General features: G+C 44.0%; 1 protein-coding gene across 1 annotated transcript in view; it reads left to right on the top strand.

Annotated features, from left to right (window-relative positions):
* The window catches only part of LOC309401085 (receptor-interacting serine/threonine-protein kinase 3-like), a 38139-nt gene continuing 21275 nt past the window's right edge, over nt 1-16864 (top strand). The window contains exons 1-5 of the mRNA XM_081970035.1: nt 1-128; nt 2379-2584; nt 5860-6208; nt 13984-14144; nt 15347-15396. Of these exons, the coding sequence (XP_081826161.1) occupies nt 2439-2584; nt 5860-6208; nt 13984-14144; nt 15347-15396 (706 nt within the window). The 5' untranslated portion in view covers nt 1-128; nt 2379-2438. The remainder of the gene's footprint in view (nt 129-2378; nt 2585-5859; nt 6209-13983; nt 14145-15346; nt 15397-16864) is intronic.

The following is a 16864-nucleotide window of genomic DNA, read 5'->3' as shown; positions in this document are numbered from 1 at the left end:
GGAGGAGGGAAACCTTCAGAGGGAGGATTTTCTTGACAGGAAGAGAAGAGGAATTAAACCCGAGATGTCGGTGAAGGCCTGAAGTTAAACCTCTCCAGTCAGAAAGAAGTTGACAAGGACAGAGAAAGGTACTTATGCTTATGTAGTATTCTGGGTGGGAAGTCAAAAAGAAGTGAACTTTCTCCATGCATCGTGGCTCTCATTTCAGATCTGCTCTGGTATTCACTGCAGCCAAGGTCAGTTCTGTCCACGGTGTTGAAGAGTGTCAAATGGGTGACTTTTAGACCCTGCCTTAGGGTCTAAAATGGTTACATTCTGTGCCATGGGGTTAAAGTCACTCTTCAGTTTCCCCCAAATGGGTGGAAGACAGCTGGGAGATCTCCTGTCCTTTCACTCCTGCCCTCTTGTCTGCCCCACCCCATCTCTCAATTACATTTCACTAGCCCATTGGGCCGGTAGGAAGTAGAGGAGGACAACTGGGTGGTGGTTAGTTATATACCATGCAGGGAGTCTAAATGGTGCAGTGAACATGCCATGATTTTACCCAAGAAGTTTAGGAAGGAGCTCCTGCTGGGGTGGGAAAGCTATTTACCTTGATCACCAAAACTGTCAGCAGGAAGGACTGAGGCAGCGAGGGTAACACACTAATATCTCTGACCCTAAAGGTGATTTTTCCAAAATCCAAAATTTGCCTGCAAATCCTGCTTTATATCTATCAATTTTGCCCCTGGCGAGGTGGCTTTCTGAAAAGTTCTCAAGATCTTTCATAAGACGAGCTTCTTAATTCAGAAGGTGTCCATCGTCTCTCACTTTGGCTGCCTACATTAATCTCGTGATGTTTGTAGTGGAGACAAAGGAACTTGGTTTCTTCACAAGATTGGGTATATTAAACCCAACCTTCCCTCTCCAGAATCACATTTCCCGTGATTCTGGCTAACCAAAGAACTCCAGAAGGCCCAAATCACCAAACAAGCAACTCCTTTCTCATTATTCCTCACCTGACCCGTGACTTGTTTAACTGTTAAAGTTTATTGCAAAGTTCAGGATTTTTTTCAGGTAGAGACAACAATTGTATAATTGTGTGTGTGTGTGTGTGTGTGTGTGTTTAAGGCTGAATTCTTATGAGGCAACCCTAAAAATCTAGAGAGAACTAGGGAAAGTGTAATCTGAGGTGCTTTCTCAAATTCCATTCCTGTTTGGATGCAGACCATTTCCTGACCATTACCTTGACTGAGGTTCTTCCTCCCCTTCTTTACTATACTTGCCATTTCTAGTTCCCATCAGACAATAAAAGTTGCTCCAAACTTGTGTTCCTTAGCATTATAACAGGCTTGTTCCAATCTAGATACAGCCAGCAGAGTGACTAGGAATTCTGAGAATTCCAATCCTAGCATTTTGGGACAACAATAGACTGGGAACTGACCACAATCATCATGTCCTTCTTGCTCTCCTCACTTTTGCACCTAGATCAGAGATGTTCAACTGGAAATACCTGGGCTTGGGGTATGTCCCAATAGCCTCAGGTGTGATTCCCCAGATTCCTTCCAACATGAATTGTGTGCTTTGCAGAAGGAAGATAACATATAGGGAGAAATCACAGCTTTACTTTATTTTGGTTTTTACTGAATGTAAAGATGCATTTGTTGTAGTCCTCTGCAAGTGGAGCTGGCAATAGATGTGGACAGTGAGGAGGGTTGGGGAGGAACCTGGGCCAGTCCTGGAGTCTGGGGAAGGCTCTGATGAGGGCTCTGTGTCGGAGGCAGAGAGGGGGTCAGAGCCGTATGCCAGTTATCAGCTGCCTTCAGAGCCAGACATCAGTGAGGCAGACGAAGAGCTGGAGCCTGTTCCCAGTGTGCGCATGCGCAGAGTTGCAGGATGAAGGGAATAGCTAAAGTACAGGGATCGACTTGGGAGGAAGGCCACAGGTGGATGAGGAATGACCTCCTAGAGAAATCAAAAGAGGAGCGAAAGGGGAGTGGAGTTTGCAGAAGACAATTAGTTTGCTTAATTGGTTCGTTACTCTCTGAGAGTCCTTGCCAAGTTTTGCAGATATTGGCCTGTCAGCTCTTCAAGCCAGAGAAGGTCTGTGACAGTAAAGTCCTCCCTCAAAAGACTTTGTTGGATGTGAAGGAGCATAATTTACAGTAAATTAATAAAAGGGCCTTTTTGTTTGGGACAAGGAGTTTGCTGCTTGCTCTTGGGAAGTCTCGGTCAGAACAGCATTCAATTAAACCTGAAGTCATGTTTGCCCTCGTCTTGACCACATTCGTCCCTGGTCCAGTTGAAGTGTGGTCCTCAGCATAGCACTTCAAAATCAACCATGGTCCTACTTACCTCCAAAGAACCTATATTTTTATCTTCCTGTCTCTTGAAAACAGCCATTAATATGCCAGACTACTGAGACACAACCATTGGTGGCCGATGAAGATTTGGGAAGAATGGCTGTTCCCAACGAGTTCTATGAGCAGATCAGTGAGGAGCACCTGGAGAACATATCCTTTATTGGCCAAGGATCTTTTGGAGACATTTTCCGAGCTCGCCACCAGAAGTGGGGGACCGATGTTGCAGTAAAGTTTCTGAACAGGTAATAGTGGTTGTTTCGAAGTTGTTTGAGTGCAAAGATTGAAAGTTAGACTTTTTGTTTCTCTTGCCTGGCCTTTAGATACAGCCCTTGTTGTTGTCCTTAGCTGCAAATTTGTGACCAACCCATCGTGATCCCATGGACAACGTTGCTCCAGGCCTTCCTGTCCTCTACCATACTCTGGAGTCCATTTAAGTGCATGCCAACTGGTTCAGTGACTCCATCAAGCCACCTCATTCTCTGTCGTCCCCTTCTTCTTTTGCCCTCAATTGTTCCCAGCATTAGGCTCTTCTCCAGTGAGTTTATCCTTCTCATTAGGTGGCCCTAGAGATCTTCAAACATTGTTCACACATTATAAATTTGAATGGGACAGAGGGGAAAATAATGAAATATAGGACTTGAGAGCAATTTGATAGCAGTAGACTAAAACATATGAAGAACTGCTGCTGGATTTGGGTTTGGCTAGCCTAAAGAAAATAAGAATTAGGGGTGACATCATAGCATTATTCCAGTGTTTGAGGGGCTGCCACAAAGAAGAGGGGATCAATTTATTTTCCAAAGCACCGGAGGGCAGGAGAAGAAACAATGGTTGCAAACTAATCAAAGAGAGTTCAGAGAAGAGCAACTAAGATTATCAATGGCCTGGAGACTAAAACATGAAGAATGGCTACAGGATTTGGGTTTGGCTGGTCTAAAAAGAAGAAGAATTAGGGGTGACATGATTGCAGTAGTCCAATATAAAAAGAGCCGCTGTGGCGCAGTGGTTAGAGTGCAGTATTGCAGGCTACTTCTGCTGATCACTGGCTGCCAGCAGTTCGGCAGTTCAAATCTCACCAGGCTCAAGGTTGACTCAGCCTTCCATCCTTCCGAGGTGGGTAAAATGAGGACCCAGATGGTTGGGGGGAAATAGGCAGACTTTGTAAATGACCTAGAGAGGGCTGTAAAGTACTATGAAGTGATATATAAGTCTAGGTGCTATTGCTATTTGAGGGGCCACCACAAAGAAGAGGGGGGCAAATTATTCTCCAAAGCACCAGAGGGCAGGACAAAAAAAACCAAAACCAATGGATGGAAATTAATCAAGGAGAGAAGCAACCTGGAATTTAAAAAAACCTTCCTAACAGGGAGGACAATGAACCAGTGGAACAGCTTTGCTTCCAGAAATCATGGGTGCTCCATCACTGGATGTTTTAAAGAAAAGTCTAGACAGTGGTATAGGTTCTCCTGCTTGAGGAGGAGGCTGGGCTAGAAGACCTCCACGGTCTCTTCCAGCTCATTCTATTCTATATTCTAAATAGCATTATTGGAGTCCTGACTGCAACTGCTTCTACAATGGAGGGTTGATTTCAAACTTGAAATCTTTTCTGCACATCCTCAATTAATAAGTACCTCCTTCCTTCCCCCAGATCACCTCTGCTATCCCTTAGCATCACCATGTTTTCCTTACACCTACAATAATCCCAGTGGTAGGATTCAAAATTTTTACTACCGGTTATATGGGTGTGGCTTGGTAGGCATGGATTGGTGGGCATGGCAGGGAAAGGTTACTGTAAAATCCCTATTCCCTCCCCACTCCTGGGGGAAGGTACTGCAAAATCCCCCTTCCTTTCCGACTCCTGGGGAAGGATACTGCCAAATCTCCATTCCCTCCCCACTTCAGGGGAAAGATATTGCAAAATCCCCATTCCCTTCCCACTCCTGGGGGAAGGATACTGCAAAATCCCCATTCCCTTCCCACTCTAGGGGAAATATATTAAAAAATCCCCCTTCCCTCCCCACTCCTGGTGGAAGGACATTGCAACATCTCCATTCCCACCCCACTCCAGGGAAAGGATACTGCAAACTCCCCATTCCCTCCCTACTCCTGGGGGAAGGACACTGCCAAATCCCCATTCCCTCCCCACTCCTGGGGGAAGGATACTGCCAAATCCCCATTCCCTTCCCACTCCTGGGGAAGGGTACTGCAAAATCCCCATTCCCTCCACACTCCAGGGGAAAGATATTGCAAAATCCCCCTTCCCTCCCCACTACTGGGGAATGATACTGCAAAAATCCCCCTTCCCTTCCCACTACTGGCAGAAGGATATTGCAAAATCTCCATTCACACCACACTCCAGGGGAAGATTACTGCAAAATCCCCATTCCCTCCCCACTCCTGGGGGAAGGTTACTGCAAAAATCCCCCTTCCCTCCCCACTCCTGGTGGAAGGATATTACAAAATCTCATTCCCACCCCACTCCAGGGGAAGGATATTGCCAAATCCCCATTCCCTCCCCACTCCAGGGGGAAGGATACTGCAAAAGCCCCATTCCCTCCCCACTCCTGGTGGAAGGATATTACAAAATCTGATTCCCACCCCACTCCAGGGGAAGGATATTGCCAAATCCCCATTCCCTCCCCACTCCAGGGGGAAGGATACTGCAAAATCCCCATTCCCTCCCCACTCCTGGTGGAAGGATATTGCAAAATCTCCATTCCCACCCCACTCCAGAGGGAGGATATTGCCAAATCTCCATTCTCTCCCCACTCCTGGGGGAAGGTTACTGCAAAAACCTCTTCCCTTCCCACTCCTGGTGGAAGGATATTGCAAAATCTCCATTCCCACCCCACTCAGGGGATGGATACTCCAAAATTTCCATTCCCTCCCCACTCCAGGGGAAGGATACTGCAAAATCCCCATTCCCTCCCCACTCCAGAGGAAGGATACTGCAAAATCTCCATTCCCTCCACACTTCAGGGGGAAGGAAATTGCAAAATCCCCCATTCCCTCCCCACTCCTGGGGGAATGTTACTGCAAAATCCCCATTCCCTCCCCACACCAGGGGAAAGATATTGCAAACCCCCCTTCCCTTCCCACTTCTGGCAGAAGGTTATTGCAAAATCCCCATTCCCACCCACTCCAGGTGAAGGATACTGCAAAATCCCCATTCTCACCCCACTCCAGGGGAAGGATACTGCAAAATCCCCATTCCCTCCCCACTCCTGGGGGAATGTTACTGCAAAATCCCCATTCCCTCCCCACCTGACTAAGCTGCTTTCCAGTTCCGTTCTCCTGTGCAGGGCAACAAAAGAAGACCCAGCCGCTTAGCTGGTAGGCAGCAATAGATCAACCATGCTGATCAGCTGGGATGGGGATGGGGCCAGCCACAGGTGGTATTTTCCAGTTCTCTGAACTACTCAAAATTTCCGCTACCGGTTCGCCAGAACCAGTCACAACTGGCTGAATATCACCTCTGAATAATCCTCCAACAGAATTGAAATTCCTGTACTTCCCGCAGAAATGCTACTTTCACTCGAGAAGAACTCTTGAATGAAGCCCGAGCCATGGACAAAGCCCGCTTCAACTACATCTTACGACTCTACGGCCTCTTTGTAGGCAAAATGCAGACAGATGCTGCCTTGATGTCAGCCACAATGCCCACTTTGGGCTTGGTAATGGAATACATGGAGAATGGCAATTTGTCCAACTTAATGTGTCAGGTCCCCTCCATGCCTTGGGCCCTGCGTTTCCGCATCCTGTACGAGATAGCTCTGGCTATGAATTTCTTGCACAACCTCAATCCTCCATTGTTACATCTGGACCTCAAGCCTAGCAACATCTTACTTGATGGGGAACTGCATGTCCGGGTGAGTTTTCCCATTTCTATTTTTTATTCTAAAGCTGTTAGCTCCCCCAGAATTGCACAGTAACATAATTTATCAGAATTTGTTGCATAAATCAAATCCAAAAAGCACATACAGGTCATTTGAACTTCCCTGAGGCTGGCGATTGGAGCTGTTTTCTACAAGTGGGGAGTCAGAGAGACAAAGATAGGGGCCCTTTAACTCCATTTCATTTGAACTTTCCTGAGGCTGGTGACTGGAGCTGCTGGCTACAAGGGGGGAGTCAGAGAGACAAAGAGGACTAGGTAGAGGCCCTTTAACTCCATTTCATTTGAACTTCCCTGAGGCTGGTGATTGGAGCTGTTTTCTACAAGGGGGGGGGGTCAGAGAGACAAAGGTAGGGGCCCTTTAACTCCATTTCATTTGAACTTTCCCAAGGCTGGTGATTGGAGCTGCTGGCTACAAAGGGGGAGTCAGAGAGACAAAGAGGACTAGGTAGTAGCCCACAAACCTAACGGCATGTGAATCATATATCTATAAACCAAAATAGCAATAATGCATTCTGGATTACTATGCTTCAGATTGTGATTTCATTTTATTTCAAAATGACCGGCATAGTTCAATGTAATAACTGTTTTGCACCTGTCTTTCGCAGTATTCTTTTCAAATTTGGATACTGTCCCCTTTGTAAACAAATTACTAGGCTATATAGACAGATTACCTATCTAGAATCTCTAATCTGTGCTCTCCAAGAAGAAATTAGGTGCCCAATTCGGCCATTCCACACTATGGAGATGCCACACTATCAGCCCCCACTACCGCAAAGATCCTGCAGGAGAAGAGCAGTCTGGACAACCGTGAGATCTGGCAGGGTGAGAGCTGTGAACCATAAACACAAAGCTTTTGCTGTGACCCAGCATAACAGATATAGTGCCCTTGCTGACCTTAATGGGGACACTAAAGAGAAAGGTCAAGGTAGTTGTGATAATGATGACTCAAATAAGCAGGGGATTGTGGTCCAAAATGAAGAACTTTCTTTGGAAAGGCGAAATGGGGACCCAGGTACCACACATCAGTTGCACAAGAAGATCAAGATAGGTAAAAAGAGAAGTTACCTTCTGGTTGGTGATTCAATCATAAGGGATGTAAATTTAGGAAAGAAGATGGAGGTTTTAAAAGAGGTTAGGTGTCTGCCAGGTGCTACTGCCAGAAGAGACAAGAGGCGTATTCTTAAGATAGTCAAGAATGCAAGTAATGACTGTGATGTTGATGCTATTATACATCTTGGCACAAATGATCTGTTCCAAAAAGATGTACTTTCTGTGAAGAATGATTTCCAGAGCTTGGAGTATGAACTTAGTAGTGTAGGTTATAGGCTTATCCTTTCAGGGGTTTTACCAGTATATAAGGAACAAATGACCAACCACACTCAACGTGTAGTCCTCAATGGAACTGCATCTACATGGAGGGAAGTATGCAGTGGAGTACCCCAAGGCTCTGTTTTAGGCCCAGTACTCTTCAACATCTTCATCAATGATTTGGATGAGGGAATAAATGGGGAACTCATCAAATTTGCAGATGACACCAAGCTGGCAGGAATAGTCAACACTCCAGAAGATAGGCTTAAGATACAGAAGGATCTTGACAAACTTGAACATTGGGCACTATCTAATAAAATGAAATTCAATGGTGAAAAGAGTAAGGTTCTACATTTAGGCAACAAAAATTGAATGCACAGGTACAGTATAGATGATACCTTGCTCAGTAGTAGTAACTGTGAAAGGGATCTTGGAGTCCTAGTGGACAACCATTTAAATATGAGCCAGCAGTGTGCAGCAGCTGCCAAAAAAGCCAACACAGTTCTAGGCTGCATCAACAGAGGGATAGAATCAAGATCACATGAAGTGTTAATACCACTTTATAATGCATTGGTAAGGCCACACTTGAAATACTGCATTCAGTTCTGGTTGCCACGATGTAAAAAAGATGTGGAGACTCTAGAAAGAGTGCAGAGAAGAGCAACAAAGATGATTAGGGGACTGGAGACTAAAACATATGAAGAACGGTTGCAGGAACTGGGTATGTTTAGCTTAAGAGAAAGAAGGACTAGGGGAGACATGATAGCAGTGTTCCAATATCTCAGGGGTTGCCACAAAGAAGAGGGAGTCAAACTATTCTCCAAGGCACCTGAGGTAGAACAAGAAGCAATGGGTGGAAACTAATCAAGGAGAGAAGCAACTTAAAACTGAGGAGAAACTTCCTGAGTTATAACAATTAATCAGTGGAACAGTTTGCCTCCAGAAGTTGTGAATGCCCCAACACTGGAAGTCTTTAAGAAATTGTTGGATAGCCATCTGTCTGAAACGGTATAGGGTTTCCTGCCTAGGCAGGGGTTTGGACTAGAAGACTTCCAAGGTCCCTTCCAACTCTACTATTGTATTGTATTGTATTGTATTGTATTGTATTGTATTGTATTGTATTGTATTGTATTGTAAAAAGGGAAGGGCCAGCATATAGCAGAGTTTAAGGTGTGGCTAAAGGAGTGGTGTAAAAGGGAAGACTTTGGTTTTATTAGTCATGATGCCTGCAGCTGGTCCAATGTACAAAAGAGATGGTTTGCACCCATCCAAGAAAGGGACTGAGTTACTTGGCATTAAATTCACAGATTTTCTGGATAAACATTTAAATTGAACAGCAGGGACAGAGAATTAATTGATACAGAACATTTCTGTCCCCAGCAATCTAAAACTCATAAGGTTATCAGTGCATGTAACATAGATGTTTGTGCGGGTAAGATTATCACTCCTGCTGTCAAGCAAAACCAAGCATTTAATAGTGAGTGCTATACCATGTGCATGAATCATACAAGTGGCAAGAAAATAGGGGCAGTCAGGCATAACACAGGTTATGTAGACAGTACCATGAGGTTAATCAAAATGGACTCAAATGTATACACCAAAGCACAGAGTATGAGGAATAAACTGGGTGAATTAGAAATTCAAGTAAATGAGGGCATATACGATATTGTTGCCATTACAGAAACTTGGTGGGATGAAACCCACAAATGGATTGGCCATATTAGATTTAATTCTCACTAACAGAGAGGAAGTGATAGAAGGTATTGAAGCCACAGGAACCCTGGGGGCAAGTGACCATGCAATATTGGAATTCAACATTATGCAAACACAAGTAGTAGAACAAAGTCAAACTAGAGTCTTGGATTTTAAGAGAGCTAATTTCAATAAACTTAGAGCTTGGGAAGATTCCATGGATGAGAATCCTCAAGGGGAAAACAACTCAAGAAGTCCAATCTATCAAAAACAGCACCCCAAAAATCAGATTAGGAACACATATTAAAATAGGGAAGAAAATAGTAAGTGAGCACCTGTCTACCCTAGACGAGTTCAAATCACCAGGACCGGATGGATTACACCCCAGGGTTCTGAAGGAACTGGCAGATGAGATCTCAGAACCACTGAATTATATCGTTCAGAGATCCTGAAGCACCGGGGAACTGTCAGAGGACTAGAAAAGTGCTGATGTGGTTCCCAACTTCAAAAAGGAAAAAAAAATAGATCCAGGAAACTACAGACTATCAGCCTGACCTCAATACGAGTAAAGATTCAGGAAAAGATAATCAAGCAACGAATTAGCAAACACCTAGAAGGAAACAAAGTAATAGCAAAAGCCAACATGGGTTTGTCAAAAACAGATCATGCCAGACTAATTTTATTGCATTCTTTGACAAAGTGACAAAATTACTGGACCAGAGGAATGCCGTCAATATAGTTTACTTGTACTTTAGTAAGGCATTTGATAAGGGAGAGCATAACCTACTACTAGACAAAGTAGAAAAATGTGGGATAGACAGCATCACCACCAGGTGGATTTGTAACTGGCTGACCAACCGCATTCAATGTGTAGTCCTCAATTGAACTGCATCTACATGGAGGGAAGTATGCAGTGGAGTACCCCAAGGCTCTGTTTTAGGCCCAGTACTCTTCAACATCTTCATCAATGATTTGGATGAGGGAATAAATGGGGAACTCATCAAATTTGCAGATGACACCAAGCTGGCAGGAATAGCCAACACTCCAGAAGATAGGCTTAAGATACAGAAGGACCTTGACAAACTTGAACATTGGGCACTATATAATAAGATGAAATTCAATGGTGAAAAGAGTAAGATTCTACATTTAGGCAAGAAAAACAAAATGCACAGGTAGAATATAAGTGGTACCTTCCTCAATAGTAGTAACTGTGAGAGGGATCTTGGAGTCCTAGTGAACAACCATTTAAATATGAGCCAGCAATGTGCAGCAAATGCCAAAGAAGCCAACACAGTTCTAGGCTGCATCAACAGAGGGATAGAAACAAGATCACATGAAGTGTTAATACCACTTTATAATGCCTTGGTAAGGCCACACTTGGAATACTGCATTCAGTTCTGGTCGCCACGATATAGAAAAGATGTGGAGACTCTAGAAAGAGTGCAGAGAAGAGCAAAAAAGATAATTAGGGGACTGGAGACTAAAACATATGAAGGACAGTTGCAGGAACTGTGTATGTCTAGTTTAATGAAAAGAAGGACTAGGGGAGACATGATAGCAGTGTTCCAATATCTCAGGGGTTGCCACAAAGAAGAGGGAGTCAAACTATTCTCCAAGGCACCTGAGGTAGAACAAGAAGCAATGGGTGGAAACTAATCAAGGAGAGAAGCAACTTAGAACTGAGGAGAAACTTCCTGACAGTTAGAACAATTAATCAGTGGAACAGCTTGCCTCCAGAAGTTGTGAATGCCCCAACACTGGAAGTCTTTAAGAAGATGTTGGATAGTCATTTGTCTGAAGTGATATAGGGTTTCCTGCCTAAGCTGGGGGTTAGACCTCCAAGGTCCCTTCCAACTCTACTCTACTCTACTCTACTCTACTCTACTCTACTCTACTCTACTCTACTCTACTCTATCCTAATCCTTGTCATAGGACCACCATGAAGCCTAAACCTTCTGTTGTTAAGCAAGACAGATGTTAAGTGAGTTTTGCCTCATTTTACAACCTTTCTTGCCACAGTGTTTAAGTGAATCACTGCTGCTAGAAGACCTCCAAGGTCCCTTCCAACTCTGCTATTGTATTGTATTGTATTACTTATTCAGCAGGATTCATTAACTTCTCTTTATATATAATATAACACATGAAACATATATACAATATCAATGGGAGGGTTTTCCAACGTGGTAGAGAGGAGAGATTGATTTCAGTTCAGCAGACGACTATTTAGTTTTTGCACAGACTCAGAGGTATAGAGCTAAGCCATGCCCAGGCTCCAAATTGTTTCAGCTCCCATTGGCTGACCTTGTTGCTATGCCCTATCATGAATATTCTCTGACAGAATTTGTATTTGGAGTTATTCTGGTCCAGCCCATTGCCCATTTTAAGAATCTACTACAGGTAGTTCTTGAGTTACAAACTGTTGGAAGGAAAATCCATCTGGTTCAGTTCCAAGCCAGGAGAAAAATGCTGGAAACAAAATGGAGGCTTGAGGCTGATTGGAAAGAAGAAACAAAATGGAGTTGAGATTGGGTGGATTTTATATCTTCTTTGGCCATTATATTTGAGTTTACTGTACCTGTGCAAGAACATGTCTTTTAATATTCTATTGGCTGTTGTCAGATTCCTAAGGGGAAGGGGTATCTTGCTGTCAGCATTCGTGCCAGTTCGGCAGGAGATAAAAATTGTGTGTGCACTCTCACTTCCAACACATTTAAATGTGCCTAAAATTGTCTGTGGATGTGCAAAACATTAGAAAAGGGGGAAAAATACATTTCTAAAGTTGTTCTGCGCCTGTGCAGAATCGAAAAGCAAAATGGTGCCGCTGTAGGAGAACTGGTTCAGGAGCGTAGCAGGCCTGTGTCGCTACCGGTTCCAGGCCATCAAGCTACTACCTAGGCAGCCAAACTGGTTTGAATTGGTGGGAACCCCCCTATTCTATGGGGACATGTAGGGGTTATGTAGGAATCACCTATAGCTGGCTCTATAGATCCGTGATGGCGAACCTATGGCACGCATGCCCGAAGTGCAAAAACAAGAAAGTTCAGATGCCTCCTGAAAAAGCATTTTTGGGACAACCATGACCTGGGTGACTGAGAATCTCTACAGAATTCAGAGTTTGTGTAATGATGACACACCATAATGCTTTAGTCATTTTTTACTCTCCTTCTCCTTGTATTTTAGTTCAAGTTTACCTTCAGCTAGGAATGCTTGTGGTGGAATGTGGTCTGGATTCCCAGAAGGGAGGAGCTGCATTCCAGAGGACCAAAAGGCAGAAAAAATTAGATACTTTGGTTGGGACAAAGTGGGCCAAGATAGCTCCTCCTTAGGGGTTCTCAGAGAGTATCTTTAATATACAGGGAGTCCTCGACTTACAACAGTTCATTTAGTGATGATTTGAAGTTACAACAACACTGAAACAAGTGCCTTATGACCATTTTTCACACCTATGACTGTTGCAGCATTTCCACAAGGTTTACGTTCAGATGCTTGACAGCTGACTCACATGTATGACGGTTGTGGCGTCCCTAAATTAGGAACCATGTTTCTAATTTAAGAACTGCAGTGAGTCACTTAACAAATGTGGCAAGGAAAGTCGTAAAACAGGGCAAAGCTCACTTGATAAATTTCTCACTTAACAACATATATTTTGGGCTCAGTTGTGCTCGTAAATTGAAGACTACGTGTGGTTGCTTTAGTTTGGCAAGATTCTGTCTGTAGGTGAGGAACAATAAGAGAAACGGGTTCAAAGTAACTTTTTCTCGTTACTTGGAGCCTGACAATGCTACAGTCTCTTTCTCTCAGATCAGCCTACCTAGGAGGGGTGACGCTTGCAAAGAGTGCAGAAGAAAAAGTTCCATGTTTCCTCCCTTGGACCCTGGAAGAAAAGGCAGAATATAAATTCAGTAAATATGTACCAGCGTCTACATTTAGTGCAGGGATCCTCAAATGTTTTAAACAGGGGGCTGATTCATGGTCCCTCAGACTGTTGGGGGGCCCTGGACCAGCTGAGTGGGCATGGCTAGGTGGTCATGTGACTGGGTGGGCGTGGCGAGGTGGTCATGTGACTGGGTGGGTATGGCCAGTTTAGCAGTCCATATTGCCTTTGTCCTTGCTGTTCTTGGCCCTCTCTGACTCACCCACCGGTCCTGGATCATATGGCTGTGAAAAACACCCTGAAAGGCTGTTTTTAAAGCATTTTTAAAGACGTTTAAAGCACTACTTCACAAGCTGGCAACAGAGCTGCTTTTCAAGCCAGGAGCAGCCCCTCCCTCCCCTACTCACCCACCGTCCCTGGATCAGTGGCTGCACTGGCAAGTTCACCCCTCAGTCAGCTGGTCCTCCCCAGCACCCTTCAGCCTGACCTTCGGCAGCAAGGGTGTGATCAGAAGTGCAGCTCAACCAGTGGAATAACTAACCAGAAGTGCAGCTGGGACGGATGCTCGCTGGAAGAGAAGGCTGTTGGTAAGGGGCGGGGCGAGGGGTGTGGTTGAATCACATCACTCTGCCGGCCTGGATCTTTTGCACTGGTGGGCCATATCTGGCCCGGAGCCATAGTTTGAGGATCAGTGATTTAGTGGCTCTCTGGCATTATGTTGATTGAAAATGCACATCCGTAGCTTTTAAATCAGTAGATGGCTGGAGAGAAATAGACTTTTCTAACCTGTGTGATTATGATTTAACTTTGCTTGTAACCTGTACATATGGCTTTAGCTAACCGCTCCCAATGTTCCATCCCCACTTGTGGCTCAGGTGTCGGATTTTGGCTTATCCAAGTTCAGGCGAGGAACGACCCAGCAATATAAGTCCAGTTCTGGGGAAGAGGACACCTGTGGTGGGACCCTGGAGTTCCTGCCACCTGAATCCTTTGTCGAATTCAATTACAAGCCAGCCCCCAGCACGGATGTCTACAGGTGAGCTGGGTTGCTTTTAGGGTCCAATAAAGGTAAAGGTTCCCCTCACACATATATGCTAGTCATTACTGACTCTAGAGGGCAGTGCTTATCTCCCTTTCAAAGCTGAAGAGCCAGCGCTGTCCGAAGATAGGTGGTTCCTATTTTTCTACTTGCATTTTTACATGATTTCGAACTGCTAGGTTGGCAGAAGCGGGGACAAGTAGTGGGAGCTCACTCCGCTACGAGCCAGTGCTGTCCAAAGACGTCTCCATGATCATGCGGCTGGCATGATTAAATGCCACAGGTGCACGGAATGCTGTTACCTTCCCACCAAAGGTGGTTCCTATTTTTCTACTCGTATTTATACATACTTTTGAACTGCTAGATTGGCAGAAGCTGGGACAAGTAACGGGAGCTCACTCTGATACACGGCACTAGGGATTCGAACCACTGAACTGCCAATCTTTTTTATCAACAAGCTGAGCATCTTAGCCACTGAGCCACCACGTCCCTATAAGGGTCCAATAAGGGATGCTAAATCCATGTACACACCTTGGAGCTAAGGTTGGTTTGGATTTGATTCCCATTTGAAAGCAGAAAATCTTGCTGGGGATCTGAGACCCATTCCCAGGTCTCCATTTTATTTGCCTAAAACTGGCTTTCCGTAACCTTGAGGTTTTTCATTTTATGATAAGCCCATTTATTCTATTTCCTTCCTTCCTTTTGGCTGAATCTAAAGTTCTACTAGGGGGAACGGTGGCTCAGTGGCTAAGACCCTGAGCTTGTTGATCAGAAAGGTCGGCAGTTCGGATCCCTAGTGCCACGTAATGGAGTGAGCTCCCGTTACTTGTCCCAGCTTCTGCCAACCTAGAAGTTCGAAAGCATGTAAAAATGCAAGTAGAAAAATAGGGACCACCTTTGGTGGGAAGGTAACAGCGTTCCATGCACCTTTGGCATTTAGTCATGCTGGTCACATGACCACGGAGACGTCTTTGAACAGCGCTGGCACTTCGGCTTTGAAACGGAGATGAGCACTGCCCCCTAGAGTCGGGAATGACTAACACATATGTGCAATGAGAACTTTTACATTTACTTTTAAAGTTTGACTAATAGAGAAAAGAACAAATAGACAAACTAAATGGGCTATATCGGTTCAAATGTCATTAACTCTTGCATGGGAGACCACCAGAAAATCTAATCTACTTCCTTTTATTTTTCAGTTATGGAATCCTGATGTGGTCAGTGTTAAGCAACCAAGAACCTTACCACAGTAAGGCATACTTCACTTTGCTTTCTGCATATTCAAGGTTTCACATGTATCCTCTTTCATAGGTAGACCAGATAGGAAAGAGATCAGATGGATATTCCTGTGTTATCGTAAGGCTACTGTAACCAAATCTTGTAAATCTGATAGTACAAATCTCCCACTATCACTTTTATAGCCTGAGAAGTTAGAGAGGATCATTACTGAGTTACTTTCTCTGTCTGTTATGCAGCTGAGGGCTCCCCCTTCCCTTATCCAATTGTTCCCTTCATAGCATTTCTTCCCTGCCTCCCAAAGTCATTCTCACATGCCATTAAAGCATGGTTATAAGAAGTAGCATTCATGTTACTCGATTTGTGCAACAATGACAAGAAAATAGGCAGACACTCTGGCTGGGTCAAATAGTATTACTTAGGATTGAGATCCACAAAATATAGGATGTCACCTATGGCAACAAAGTCCTTTTAAAAATTGCCAACATATTTGAATACTTAATGTGACATGATGGGAAAGCTATTGGACGTGTGAAGCAACCGGGTTTTCTTTAATTAACTTCAAATTTTAAAAATGGATTTTTAATAGAATAAGAATAGAATAGAATAAGCATAAACATAAGCATAAGAATAGAGTAGTGTAGAGTAGAGTAGAGTAGAATAGAATAGAATAGGAATAGGAATAGGAATAGGAATAGGAGTAGAGTAGAGTAGAATAGAATAGAATAGAATTCTTTATCAGCCGAGTATAATTAGATGCACAAGGAATCTGTGCATAAGATCTCAGTATGCATACAAACAATAAGGTATGTAGGTCATAGGGCTATCACGGAATTGAGCACACTCCCTCACATTTTGTAAATATTTAAGTACTGTATTTTTTTGGAATATAAGACGCACAGGAGTAGAAGATACACTAAGATTTTGAAGAGGCAATTAAAAAAAAAGTTTTTGCACTCTGCAAACATGGGCCTGTTTTTTTGTCAAAAAAAGAACATGCATATCCTTTAGGAGGCTTGTAGAGTGCTCCTGGGGGTTGCCCCCCCCCAAAAAACAAGCAAAAATGGCCCTTTTTTTTGCAAAAAATGGCCCATTTTTGTCAAAAAAATTGGCATGCATAGCCTTTCAGAGGCTTATAGAGTGCTCCTGAGGGCTGGGGTGGGGCAAAAATGAGCGAAAAAACGGGGCATTTTTTGCTCATTTTTGCCTCCCCAGTCCCCAGGAGCACACTGGAAGCTCCCTAAAGGTTATGCATGGCCATTTTTGCAAAGGGTGCAGGGTTTTGGGAGGCTAAAAAAATCTTCTATTCGGTGTATAAGAGGCACCTAGATTTTCACCTCTTTTGGGAGGAAAAAGGTGCGTCTTATACTCTTAAAAATACGGTATATCTTTTCATGTGACAACACTGAAGAAATGACACTTGGCTACAATGTAAAGTAGTGAGCTTACATCTTGCATAACTGTGCAAATGTTGGCAACCA

The sequence above is a fragment of the Natrix helvetica genome (assembly GCF_964273705.1).
Source record: "Natrix helvetica genome assembly, chromosome: Z".
Taxonomy (NCBI): domain Eukaryota; kingdom Metazoa; phylum Chordata; class Lepidosauria; order Squamata; family Natricidae; genus Natrix; species Natrix helvetica.
Note: the sequence above shows the minus strand (reverse complement) of the source record. Positions and strands in the feature narration are given on the sequence as shown.